The sequence below is a fragment of the Zootoca vivipara genome, chromosome 8 (assembly GCF_963506605.1).
Source record: "Zootoca vivipara chromosome 8, rZooViv1.1, whole genome shotgun sequence".
In the NCBI taxonomy this organism is placed as follows: Eukaryota; Metazoa; Chordata; class Lepidosauria; order Squamata; family Lacertidae; genus Zootoca; species Zootoca vivipara.
In genome coordinates, this window is record NC_083283.1 from 28989570 (window position 1) to 29003572 (window position 14003).

A 14003-nucleotide genomic window follows, 5' to 3' on the forward strand; every position below is an offset into this window, starting at 1 on the left:
AGGAGAACTGCTGCACTGGTTTATAAAAGTAGTAATAAAACCTTTTTCAGAAGTCAAAGGATCAGACATATTCTAAATGACTTTTTGATTAACATTTCACTTGACCAAGAGAATTATAGATACTAGCATAGAGGTCTGAGATACTCCGGTTTTGGCTGCTTATTCCAATAAAATAATCCTGACAATGCTAAAGAGACGGTGTATTTCGAAACAAGCAACAACATAAGACAACACATAAGACACGCTATTAAAAGACTTGACCAAAGATCCAAATAATTAATCTGAGGCCAATGTAAGCTTAAATATGTCTACTGTAAAATTTTGTCCAAAAAATATAACCCGAACAAAAAGCACAACAATTCTGTAGTGTACCAAGTGTATATTTCAATTTACTGTATGCAATCTAACAACAAATTTGGTCATAATTTACCAGATATACATAAATGATTTAAGTAGCAAAAGGAGATTCGGTTTCAAGAGAATAAGTAAAATACATTAAGAATGTAAAGCCAGGTCCAGTTTAAGCATTAAGTGAGTAGTATGCGCTAATAAAGCAGATTTAGGTGGATTTTGGATATATATATATATATAATCTTTTTATATATATATAGATCTACCAATTGTAAACTATTTTAAGGGGAATAAATGGGGTGGAAGAATCTTTATACTATAACTTACATATTCACAGAGCAGAACATTTACTTAACGTTTAAAATACTTCCCATTCATATTATCTTTGCCCACTATTTTCTACTTTGGACCCCACCAGAATTACACATTACTCATTTCAGTCTAGAACGAGAATAAGATGTATTCAGTTTTTTAAAAGTAAAACTCAAGAGCTACCCATCTGTCAGGTTTACAGTGATGTGGATTCTACCAATGAAGGTTTTGGATAGAAAAGGTTATACATTTTAATACCCATATAATCTCTGTTTCATCCTGCAGAAACAGTGTCTAACATTAAGCCATTGCTGTATTGAAAGAAGGGATAATAAAGCAGTCTCTTTAAATATATATATATATATATATATATATCTACTTCAATCAGATGGAGCACCATTAAGATTCCATCTGTCAAAGCAATTAAGTTTACCACACAACTACCATAATTTAGTTATCAGATATAAAATAGGAAAATATACTCATTTTAAAGTTAAACTCAAATATGGTGACCCCCTCAACTTATATAATACAGTACTATCACACTGGCCTAGCTATGTGTTATGGTAAATGCTGTGCATATTTATTCATTGTGACATAGAAATATATTGAATGCAGGTAGCATTCAGGTAGCTCACTTGCATTCAGGCTAGTTGAAATTGAGAATTCTAAGCATAAAAAGGTGCAATACCCTCCCTTTCCCTCAGAAAAAGGCCTGAAATCATTGGTACAATATAACAAGTTTAGAAAAGATTTATGGCTACAAAAATTCAAGTTTCAATATCTCATCCAAAAACAGAAGCAAAGAGCATTGGGGATAAATAGCTCTAGCAGTTATATTAACAAATACCATTTTTTTTAAAAAAAATGTTCCAGCAAATTAAGCTGCCAATTAGAATGTAGTTTGGTATATAAAAGAACCCCCAAAATAGTAGAGAAGCAAAAGTTCATTTTGTGTTCACTTTAATGAAGAGCAATGGGGCACAAAAAAAGAGAAAAATGACAGCCTCATGTCTAATTTTCCACATAACAAAAATAGACAAAAGCAGACAAATTGGATTGAACTATTTAAACAAAACAAAAAAAAGCCAATTACATTTACTTCTGTGACACTCCTCAGATTCTAGGACTCTATGCTTTGTGATGGACTGAGGTATACAGTAGTGAATAAAAATGATAGCCAATAGGAATAGTGCTAAGAAAACATAAATTAAAACATGGGTAGCCATGCCAGAAAGTGTCTAATATAAAGTTATTTAAGTGACAAGGAGAAATTTACTTCATTCCAATCACAATCCTCCTTGTAGCTTTAAGTCATTATTGTATTTTTGGTGAAAAGTAGCTTTATGCAAACTCAAGATATCAAAAACCAGAAAGTCAGTAAATTAAATATCAATGATTAAGTTCTCCAGGACTTGTCAGCTAAACCACATCCTGACAAAACTAAAAGACTTAGTTCATGTCATCAAGATGCTGATATTTAAACCATTGAGGGGAAGGCAAGGGAGGTGCAGCAAAATCCCCTTTCAGGAAACATGAGCCGCTAGCCCAAATTAGCTGCATTTTGTTCACAAACTATGATTGGAATCTCAATGGAGTCAACTCCAAAGATTGCAATTTGCTTCATTCGTGTTAAAGAACACATGGATGTGTAACACAAGCACAGTTATTACTATGCTTGATTAGGACCCAAATAGCTATATCCTATAAATAATAAAAAATACATTTCTTTTGATAATTGACTGTAGATGTGAGGACTCTATAATTCAACCAAATGGTTGTATGCTTTACAGTCCTGTGCAAATATCTTAAAAAATTAATAATCCTTTTTTGCTATAAGGCTTTGACCCTACGATTTTCACAGCAACATAACTTCCATCCAGCCTGTACCATGTTTCCAAGCCTTCAGTCCAAAAATTCAACATGGTCAATCCATGTGACGTCCAAATAAAGCATCTTAAGAAGATCAAGCCACCTCAGTCTTCTAAAGGCACAGAGACTTCCCCAGATTCATCCCACCGAGTCTGGTCGTTCTGTTCTTCTACATCATCAGGCAGCTCTTCGTCAGCCTCCCCCACTTCATTTTCTTCAAACTCTTCATCTCTAGGAAAATCTGTGTCCTGTACCTGATCTACTCCTTCTTGCCCTCCTGGTTGAGATTTATCTGCACAGTCAACGCAAACACCATAACGTCGAGATCCATGTCTTATTCCAACACTGGCTGCTAGCATGAAAATCTTCTTACACACCATACATTTGTACTTTTTATCCTTTTTGTGAACCTGCACAAGAGGAATCAGTGTCAATAAGTCACTTATGTTTCATATGAATCACTTTATTTGCTTGGAGCACTGCTATTAATCCAAATTATAGTTGCACACATTTTGTATTAACTCTTTCAAAGCATGAACTCTAACTATTAATAGTTGACCCAAAGTGTTGAATTTCACAAGACGTCAGAAATACACAAGTGGTTCTGTAGTACAGTTAACTCACAACTTATGTACATTTAATATTCAAACATTCAGCTTTACATGCCTGGCAATTTCTTTTAAAAATATTTAAAAGGGGGAGGGTTTATGGGAAAAAGACTTTGGTAATCTCACCCACCTTTGAACCCAAGGTGCCTTGACTATACACAATTTTGGCTTTGTGTACCATCCCCGGAACGTAACTCCCATGTAAGTTGAGAGCCGCCTCTATAACTACAATAGCTATTGTCGTATACTAGATACCTGGCTTAAACTACAAAAACGCTTCTATCCCTTACTGAATCCAGAGTTTATGTTTAACTACGCTGTTCCTGGGCAATGATTTAGAACAGTGTCAAAACCAGAAAGCAAGTTTCTGGAAAATCTGGAAGTAATTAGAACACAATTTTATTATAAGCGGAACAGCTTAGCTGTCTTATTGCCAGTGTGCACCAATATTACTTACTACAGTGACTGCTCAGACAGTTTTAGACAAGTAACACAAACCTTAGCCTTCCTTCCAGCCCCAGAGCTGCAGAGGAGGAAAGACAATTCCCTCTCCCCAACCCTGCATGACAACCCTATGGCACTACTCTCTAAAAACATATGACAGGTCAATGACCTGAAAGTGAGCAAGGTGTTTGCATGTATCTGTATTGCTAAGGGAATATTTCCTTTCATTTGTTTTTGCACCCCCATCTCCACCTCGTGTGACTGGAGCAATTTGTTCAAGGTCTCAGAAAGTATATATATTCCACTGGTGTGTGAATCTGGCAGAAGTCTGCAACCCTAACCCCATTTACCTGGGAGTAAGCCCCATTGAATTCAACAGGACTTACTTTTGAGTAGATGTGGTTAGAATTACACTGTTAAACACACTGGAGTGAAGAATTATAGTCAATGAAAAATTATTATTCACCACACCAAGCTCTCCTCAACAGTTCACTATAATAATTTAAAGCTGTTACATACCAAGGAATGCCTTTTTACATGCTCTCTACGAGTAAATAGCTTTCCACAAATGTCACAGCTGAAAGATCTCACTCCTGTATGAATGAGCAAATGTCTCTTTAGTGTTCTTCTGTATTTGGCTACATAGTTACAGTGTGGACACTTCAGTTTGTTCATGATTAAAGAAGAGTCACCTAAAAATCCAAACACAAACAAATTTAATAAGTAGCAATTTGACACTCAGCAGTTAGTCATGTCCACTGATTCAACATGTCTTCCTAAATTACATCTAGTTGAAGACAGCAGAACCTATAAACGCAGAATCATACACAAGAAAATAGACATGGTGACCATACAAATATCAACAGATAATATAGCAACACACAAAAAATGCTTCATGACCAATATGCAGATGTTACTGAAATCTTTTGAAGTTGAAGGTTATTATTATCATTGTTCTTGTAGGAGAGCAGATGGGAAAGGAGTACCAGTAAGCCAGAAGGAAGGTTCAAAAATCTTCAATACCTATCCCGAGAAGAGAACCATCTCAAATTCTGCCTGAATATCTACCCTTAGGTAGAAAGTTGGGTTTCTCTGGAGCTCTCTGGCTTCTTTACCTCTTCTCTTCTTCCCCCTTTTCTAAATAGAGTGGTACCTCGACAATCGAACAATTCGACTTCTGAAGGTTTCAACTTCCGAAGTCGACAACCCCGGAAGTCTTTTCACCACGTGCATGTTCTGCGCCTGCGCAGAAGCGGCACATTGACAACCAAAGTCCTCGACTTACGAAGACGGCCACAGAACAGATCGTCTTCATAAGTCGAGGTACCACTGTAGGAGTGTTTCACACTTCAGACCCTCTTTGTTCACCATCAATTCTGGATGCAATAACAACACTTGTTTTTTGGTGCCTCTGACACTGGAGATGGAGTTTATCCAACTTGATTACTAAGAGTCAGTATGAGTTTCTCAAAAACAAGTCACACCAGATGGTTCTCCTTTCTTTTTTATATACATAGAGCTTGGTGGATCAAGGGAATGCTTTGGATGTAGGGTATTTTGATTTCTGACAAAGTCCCCCAGGAGGTTCTTGCACAGAATATCATGGTAAAATGGGCTGTTAAGCCGATTTCTAGCTGGTTGACAGATTGAACCCAAAGAGTGCTCATTAATGATTCCTTCTCAACCTGGGGAAAAAGGGCAAGTGAGGTGTCACAGGGTTCTGTCCTGGGCCTGTTGTTGCTCGACATCTTTATAAATGACTCGGACAAAGGAATTGAGAGGATGCTCATCAAATTTGGAGATAACACCAAACTCGGAGGGGTAGCTAATGCTGCTGAAGACAGAATCAAGATTCAAGATGACACCAGATTGGAGAACTGGGGAGAAACTAACAAAATGAATTTCAGTAGGGACAAATGTAAGGTTATGCACTTAGGCAGGAAGAACCAGGTGCACAAATATAAGGTGGGTGACACCTGGCTTACTAGCAGTACATGTGAAAAGGATCTAGGGGTCTTGGTGGACCACAAGCTTAATGTGAGTCAACAGTGTGATGCAGCAGCAAAAAAAGCTAATGCTATTCTAGGCTGCATCAACAGAAGTATAGAGTCCAGATCAGTAATAGTAATAGTACCACTTTATTCTGTCTCGGTCACACCACACCAGGAATATTGTGTCCAGTTCTGGACACCACAATTTAAGAATATTGACAAACTGGAACATGTGCAGAGGAGGGCAACCAAGATGATCAAGAGTTCTGGAAACTAAACCAAAGGAGTGGTTGAAGGAGTTTGGTATGTTTAGCCTGGAAAAGAGACTGAGAGGAGATATGATAGCCATCTTCAAATATCTCAAGGGCTGTCACAAGAGTGAACAAGCAGGTTTTCTCCTGCACTGGAGGGGAGGACTTGAACCAATGACTGCAAGTTACAAGAAAGATTCCAACTAAACATCAGAAAGAACTTTCTGACAGTAAGAGCTGTTCGACAGTGAATCAGACTCCTTCCAGAGGTTGTGGACTCTCCTTCCTTGGAAGTTTTAAAGCAAATGTTGCATGGCCATCTGTCATGGATGCTTTAGCCAAGATTCCTGCCTTGCAGGGGCTTGGACTAGATGACTCTCAGGGTCCCTTCCAACTCCACACTTCTATGAACTTGGAGACTTAATTATATCTGTTGACCCTGTTTTAGTTCTGTTTTGTATATCAGATGAAAGAGTACCAATGCAATGCTCTTCCTTTGGGCTTTATCTGCACCTTCCTAAAAACTGAATGGAATATGTATATCAGGCATGGCTGACCCTTTTCAGCCTGAGAGCTGCATTACACATGCATACCATATACATAGGGACACAACACACAGGCATGTAGTCTCCAAACTCACCTTTGCTCCATCCCAGATCCTATAAGCAAGGGGAGATCTGCATCCCCACTGTCTCACTTGTCTGGGCAGAGACTGAAACCTTTCTACTCACCACTGCCCATCTCTTTCTTCTCTTTCACTATTAATCAATTATTATTGCAAGTGTTAGCTGCTTCTGTAAGCAGTAAGTAAAGGTAAAGGGAACCCTGACCATTAGGTCCAGTCGTGACTGACTCTGGGGTTGCGGTGCTCATCTTGCTTTATTGGCCAAGGGAGCCGGCGTACAACTTCCAGGTCATGTGGCCAACATGACTAAGCCGCTTTTGGTGAACCAGAGCAGCGCACGGAAACACCGTTTACCTTCCTGCCGGAGGTACTTGCACTTTGACATGCTTTTGAACTGCTAGGTTGGCAGGAGCAGGGACCGAGCAACAGGAGCTCACCCCGTCGCGGAGATTCGAACCGCCGACCTTCTGATCGGCAAGCCCTAGGCTCTGGTTTAACCCACAGCTCCACCTGCATCCCATTTCTGTAAGCAGTAACTACTCCCAAATATTATTGTGAGAGACCATATTTCAGAGCTGCTGGTCACCAGTGCCACCTAGTGACTTTAAATGGAGAACAAGATCAAAGCAACATTGTATTTCATCAATAGACAAAAAAAGTTCCCAAGAGCCATAGATACTGTCTATGAGCAAATAGTTTATGAGAAAGCTAATAGTAAGACAGTTATTTTGCTTCCTGGTGAAAGTTAGAAAACACAACTATAAGAACAGTAATCTCTTAGAAACTTAATACTTGCCATTTTCCCAGGTTTCTTTTGGCCAGGATTCAGGCAACAAGCCATACTTGAAATCATTTGAAGAACCTGGTAACAATCCAAACTTGAAATCACTTGAGATACCAGGAAACATTCCAAACTTGAAATCATTTGAGGTACCTGTTGAAAGGTGATATAGGGGAAAATTATATAAAAAATATTAAGTACACATGATTGCTTTATCTATACAGTAGCCTGTAAAGAATGGTAGATATTATTTTTAATGCAGACATTAAAAAAAATTCTATCTTTGGCCGAAGCCACTATGAAGTACTGAGAGTTGTATACTGCTGCACAGGCACAGTGGTCATGCACTGGCATTTAGCTAAGCCTGAGTACAAACCCTGCAACAGGTGAAGGTGGGTGGGTAGTGAAACAAACTGTACATCACTGTCATTGACTAGGCAGATTTCTGTACCCGCTCAGAGAAACAGCCTGACATCCTGTACCGGCATAAAATTGTGGCAGGCAAGCACAGATTAATGCAAAACAAAAAGAAAGTGACTTTCCGCAATCCAGGTTTTATGATAGGGTTGCAAGGATAAAGCACTCCCTATAGCTTTTCATTTGTTACGTTTTCATGATGATCTTCCTCCCAAAGGCATGCCAGGTTGCATACATGCAATCAAATAAAATAAAGACTCATAAAAATTGTAGCAAGTGAGGAAGTAGTAACCGTTTTGGAAGGACCTGCATTTACCCAACGTTTCTCCCCCAAAGCTGGTAGCAGAAGAGGTGCTATCAAAAAGGATCTAAAATATGGCAGGAACAACAGAAACTCTCTCCTTAAGTCCTCACCACACTAAGCACTTGTGGTTTTACATTACAGGCACACTATCGAATAAAACTGCTCAACAGTCATTCCCACCTACCACATTCAAAACAAAATCCAAGCAGTAAACAGACAGTAGATCTGCAACTGAAACTAATTCATCCTGGGAGATAAGTGAAACTCGGCCTCCACAGATGAACTTGGACCTAAACAGCCACACCTACTAAAATGGTTCTGCACAATGTGCAAAGCAAATGCACAATGCGGGGAAAGAGTGCAACTGGAAAGGGGGTGCACTTGAGCATTCAGCTAAAGTACCTGAAGTCATATGTGCACAGCCCAATGAGCTGCATTTCAGGATCTAAACGCTTTACCTGCAGCCCAAGCAGTATCACTACAGTATAGTAAATACCTTCCCTCACCACAAGCTACTGTAAGCTTCCCACAATGCTCTCAGAAGTCAATGTACCTAGAACCAATCAGGACGCAGCATCTTCTCTCCATATGCTGCTGCCCTAACATATTGCCACCAGTGTTCGAAACTCCCATTGTTCTCTAGGCATATTTTGTGACACAGAATTTCATTAATGTGAGCAGTTTCTGAGTTCTGGGTGCAGTACTGCATCTAAGATGTCAGATTGAAACTGCCACTGCTGGAAGGAAAGGAGGATCTTTTTCTGCCTCCCCACTTCCAGCCACTCTCTGAAGACTGGAGAAGGGACCCTCATAAGAATATTAGGGGGGGCAGGTAGGGGAAGTATGGCTTTGCTTTTTGCAGTCTTCAGATGAGGACTAGACCATGTGAAAAATGAACATAAGACTTTATCTGCAGTTCATTAATTTTCAGCTTTGTATTCTTGTTATAAAAAAGTGTGCCTAGACCAGGCATAGGCAAACTCCGGCCCTCCAGATGTTTGGGACTACAATTCCCATCATCCCTGGCCACTGGTCCTGTTAGCTAGGGATGTTGGGAATTGTAGTTCCAAACATCTGGAGAGCTGGAGTTTGCCTATGCCTGGCTTAGACACTGTTATGGTGCCCATAACCTAGATTTAAGGTGCCATTTAGCTCCTAGCTTTCATATCTCAGTTTCTAACACTGATTGCTACTAGTAAGTGTCAATAAAAGTCTTACCATATATGAAATCTTCTTACTCCCACAGGCACATGAATACACCTACTGGACTCACTGGCCAGTACAAGTAAGATCTTGAGCAGAAAGCATAATTCTATGGTAAAGCTAATGCTCCACAAGTCAAAGTCCCAAGTTTGATTTCCACTGTCTCTGGCAACTGAGGCCTGTTCCAGGAACATTCAATACTGCATAATGGATTAGTTCTGCTTTCCTCGGCTATTTCTTTCCGCAATCTAAGCTTGTAACTGTCATTGTTAGCTACCCTGGGATGATTTTTACCTGCCCTGGGCTTCTTTTACAGTATGGACAAGAAGAAATAGTAGTAGTAAGTAACAACATTTTAACCCTTTCTTCCTGGCAACATCATTCCAATGGCAATCATGCATGAGGATCCCGAGGTGCTGGTCTGGGGACTACAATTGATTGTGGTTACAGAGTATACTTCTATTCAATGGTAAACCAAATCAAGTGGGAAAATACTGTTAAAAGCAAGATACCTAGTTATACTAAGAGTAGACCCACTTAAATCAATAGTCTTAGGTTCACCAATGGCTTAATGCTGCTCAGGCTCTACTGCAGCACTTTTTTATGTATTAAAAATATTAATGTTATTGTGTTCTGAGTGTTAATGTCACATGCAGTTTGGCCTTGAGAAGGAATAATGCCTCTTAAAGATGGTGCTTGCCATTCAAAGCTTTTATAAGTACAGTGGTGCCTTGCTAAACGAAATTTCCGCTTAATGAAAGGTTTTTTCTAGCGGAGGTTGCCTCGCTAGACGAATTTGTTTTACGGAAAATTCGTCTAGCGAATCACGGTTTCCCATAGGAATGCATTGAAATTCAATTAATGCGTTCCTATGGGCAAAATTTTTTTTTAAAAAAAATATTCAATGCATTCCTATGGGATTCGCTAGATGAATTTTTCGTTATAAGAAAAGACCCGTGGAACGAATTAAATTCGTCTAGCGAGACACCACTGTACTTATAAAATCTTTAAAAGATTTTTTTTAAAATCTGCTGCTGATTCATTAAGGCACTTTTAGTTGATGAAACTTTTAAAAATGATTAACACTGCAAGTCTAGATTTTACCCAAATAGCATAAATCAAAAGTTTCTGCCAACTTGAAATATATTTATTTTAGCCTTTTCAAGATTGATGCAACAATTCTTTAATAATTAAAAGAGCTACAGCAGATGGTACTTTGCTGCCACAAGAGTACTGTAACAGAAATACTTATTTTATTGTCTTGTATTGTATGCACCTTGTAAGCCAGTGGACTGCCTGGATCTGCAAATGTAGGAGAAAGCATCTCCATGCAATCATGTCAATATCCTGCATCAAATTCACTGTCCCACAGGCTTACCTGATGAGCTACAAGGCCACTAACAATTATTTATAAAATCTAACAAAAACTCCTTAGAACAGCAAGTTTCCAAGGTAGGATGGTTTAAATTGAGCCACAACCATCGGGAGGGAAATTGTGTCCAAGATACAGATCTTGACCGGGTAGCATTCTGTCTATAACAAAGGCATTATTCTTACATCCCTGTCTCCCCAGACACTCCCCCATTTATATAAATGAATGAAAAATCCAGTACAAACTCAGCAATATGCAACACCACACTCGTTTGCTATGGCAGGGAGGCATCAAGTCTTTGAGGCTCAATCTAAGCCTGCTGAAATCCTCTATATCATACAGGTGAAACTCGGAAAATTAGAATATTGTCGAAAAGTACATTTATTTCAGTAATGCAACTTTTTATTTTTATTTTTACAAATGCTTTCTTTTGGAAATTCCACAGTAATAAAACAAATAGTTACAATAATACAAAAATAAACATCACTATTATATTTCAATAATTACATTCCATTTATAATTGACCCGCCTAACGACAAATAATTACAATTACAACAAATAAAGGCTTGATGTATCTTGCTTTGCATGTCATGCATCTATCTCATATATTGGTTTTACCTTTTAAGTTGCATTACTCAAATAATTGCACTTTTCGACAATATTCTAATTTTCCGAGTTTCACCTGTATTGAAATCACTGAGGCTTTCAACAAAGGCCTTCAATAATTCAGCCAAGCAGCCTGTTAGGCAGCAAACTGGACAAATCAGTAACAGAGTCCATTCTAAGTGTGATCCCTAGAAAAATAAAATTAATTTGAAACTGAAAGCCAACTTCACAATATACCTGGCCAAGAAACAAAACTGTATCCTGCATATCACAGCAACCACAATCATCACCTCCTAGCTAAGCACTGAATATTTACCCAAATAGGAACTAGCCAATATAGGTTCAGTAGTCTTACACAGAAAAAGTGCCGCAATGCAGCCCAAGTTAGCAAGATGATCCATTCCTAGTCATGAACATGGCACTAACCCACCAGCAGCTGATATCAGGCCAACAGTCCAAATATTCCAAGTCTTCATATCATTTAACCCAGTGCTCCCCAACCTTTTTATCACCGCGGACCAGTCAACGTTTGATAATTTTACTGTGGCCCGCTGAGGGGGGGGGCATTTATTGTTTATATTTTATTTAGATTGTTTTGATTTAATAATTTTAATTTAATTGTATTTAATGATCCTTAGGCGGCCCGGTGGGGGACCCAGGTGGCGCTGTGGTTAAATCACTGAGCCTAGGGCTTGCTGATCAGAAGGTCGGCGGTTCGAATCCCTGTGACGGGGTGAGCTCCCGTTGCTTGGTCCCAGCTCCTGCCAACCTAGCAGTTCGAAAGCACGTCAAAATGCAAGTAGATAAATAGGAACCGCTACAGCGGGAAGGTAAACGGTGTTTCCATGTGCTGCTCTGGTTTGCCAGAAGCAGCTTTGTCATGCTGGCCACATGACCAGAAGCTATACGCCGGCTCCCTCGGCCAATAATGCGAGATGAGCGCGCAACCCCAGAGTCGGTCACGACTGGACCTAATGGTCAGGGGTCCCATTACCTTTACCTTTAGGCGTCCCGGTACCAATTGATCCACGGGCCGCTACCGGTCCGTGGCCCGGGGGTTGAAGACCACTGATTTAACCCATCCTTCAACATTATCTCCACACAAATCTATAACTGGCATAGGTTTGACCCTGCCATCTCTCCACCACAGAATTAGATTCCAATTTATGTATTACTTTTCATACAAAATTACATCTTAGTAGGAATTATCCAGCCAGGGCTTAATAATTCTTAAGAAGAGGTAATCCCTGTTTACAAACACCAGAAAGCAGGTGTCTGGAAATTTTAGCTGTGGATCAGTCCTTGCTTTCAGGTCAGCAATGTCCTGCCCATTTTTCTTTGGAAGGAAATGTGTGGGTTTATCACATGTAAAATGAGATGCTGTTATTTCCCTTCTTCTAAAGAATTCAGGGGAATGGGAAGAATCTTCTCTCTGTGTGCTAAGATATGTAAAAAGTCTGATGGAATGTAATTCTCTTACTGCTAACCAAACACCTGTAACAAAACAAATTACAGACAACCCCCGATTTGTGTGGGGGTTGAGTTCCTGGTGTTCCCCCCCCCCAAGCAAGCCCACCCTCATGCTCAGCAATTTCTGGGTTGCAGCAATGCACGTGTGCACTGAACAAGTGTAAAATGGCAATTGCCTGTATGCTCTCGCATTTTGCACCAGATACAAAGACTTAAAGTACAGTAGAAGAAACTGTTTCAGACCTTCTCCAAAGCAGACCTGAAAATGAGACACAAGATACCATTCCTCCTCTAAATACCAGTTGTCTCCTGTGCTCAAATTTTTTAAAAAACAACAACAACAACCTACACCTCATTTCATGCTGGAAATCTGCATTAGTAGGCATTATTTTCCTCAGTAGGTGTGGTCACTGATAGAATTCAGTTTATGGTCACTATTGGTGGCGATATGGAAATGTTTGCAGGCCCAGTGGGTAAAAATGTTTAGATTTTCTCATAGATTTTTGATGGGTTCTGGAATCTATAAACATTTTAACCCACCCTTAGGACACATACCAGGGAAAGAACGATGGTACTGATATTACCATGGGATGTTGCATATTAAGCTAATCTCTGAACAAGAAAGTACAAGGTGATGGATTATTCAAGTTAAAATTAATAGGAACATGGAAAGTACTCTTACATGTCAATTGCTTAATTTTCTCACAGAATCCCTTAAAGACCTACCGGTACATCATTGTATATATCCATGTGAATGTACAAATGAAAATGATTTACCGGTAAACATTTAAATGCACAGAACACTCAAGGCACAGCTGCATGAGCTTTGCAATTTTTAGAACAAGAAAAGCAAAATTTTGCACACACAAAAAATTGTAAAAAAAATAGCACACATTTAGTCTGAATAAATAAATCAGCATATAATAGCAATAGAAAATGGGTATGGGCATCAAATGCCTGTCCACTAAAAATCCTACTGAACTCTTCTGGTTATGAAGATTTCATCAGCCTTAATAATTAATAGATTTAAAACAGATAGATTTAATTTTATCTCAATTTTGCAGGCAATGCAAAACAGTCTTTTTGCATGCAAAATAAACACCAGTTTGTTGCAATACTACAAATAGCTACTCAGAAGTCTATTCTGATAGACTATTCCGATAGGTCACACTCCAATGTAAAGGGAACAGAAGAATGTACAGTAGTCTCATTCTTGAGGACTGTTTGTATCATGGCCTGAAAATATACGGGGTGTGGGTGTGTACACCCACACCCACACACCGTATATTTTCAGGCCATGATATATATATGGTATATAAAAACACAGTTAAGTTGGCAAGTCAACCTAGGATTTAGGCAGAAAGCGTGCTGCTCTGGTTCGCCAGAAGTGGCTTTG

The 14003-nt window shown here is 39.2% G+C and overlaps 1 protein-coding gene across 1 annotated transcript in view; it reads right to left on the reverse strand.

Annotated features, from left to right (window-relative positions):
* Position 1: 1 nt before the first annotated feature.
* The window catches only part of ZBTB10 (zinc finger and BTB domain containing 10), a 28721-nt gene continuing 14719 nt past the window's right edge, over positions 2–14003 (reverse strand). Inside the window, exons 3-5 of the mRNA XM_035125615.2 lie at positions 7251–7388; positions 4107–4279; positions 2–2945 (exon numbers count right to left, since the gene is read on the reverse strand). Coding sequence (XP_034981506.2) covers positions 2640–2945; positions 4107–4279; positions 7251–7388 — 617 coding nt within the window. The 3' untranslated portion in view covers positions 2–2639. The remainder of the gene's footprint in view (positions 2946–4106; positions 4280–7250; positions 7389–14003) is intronic.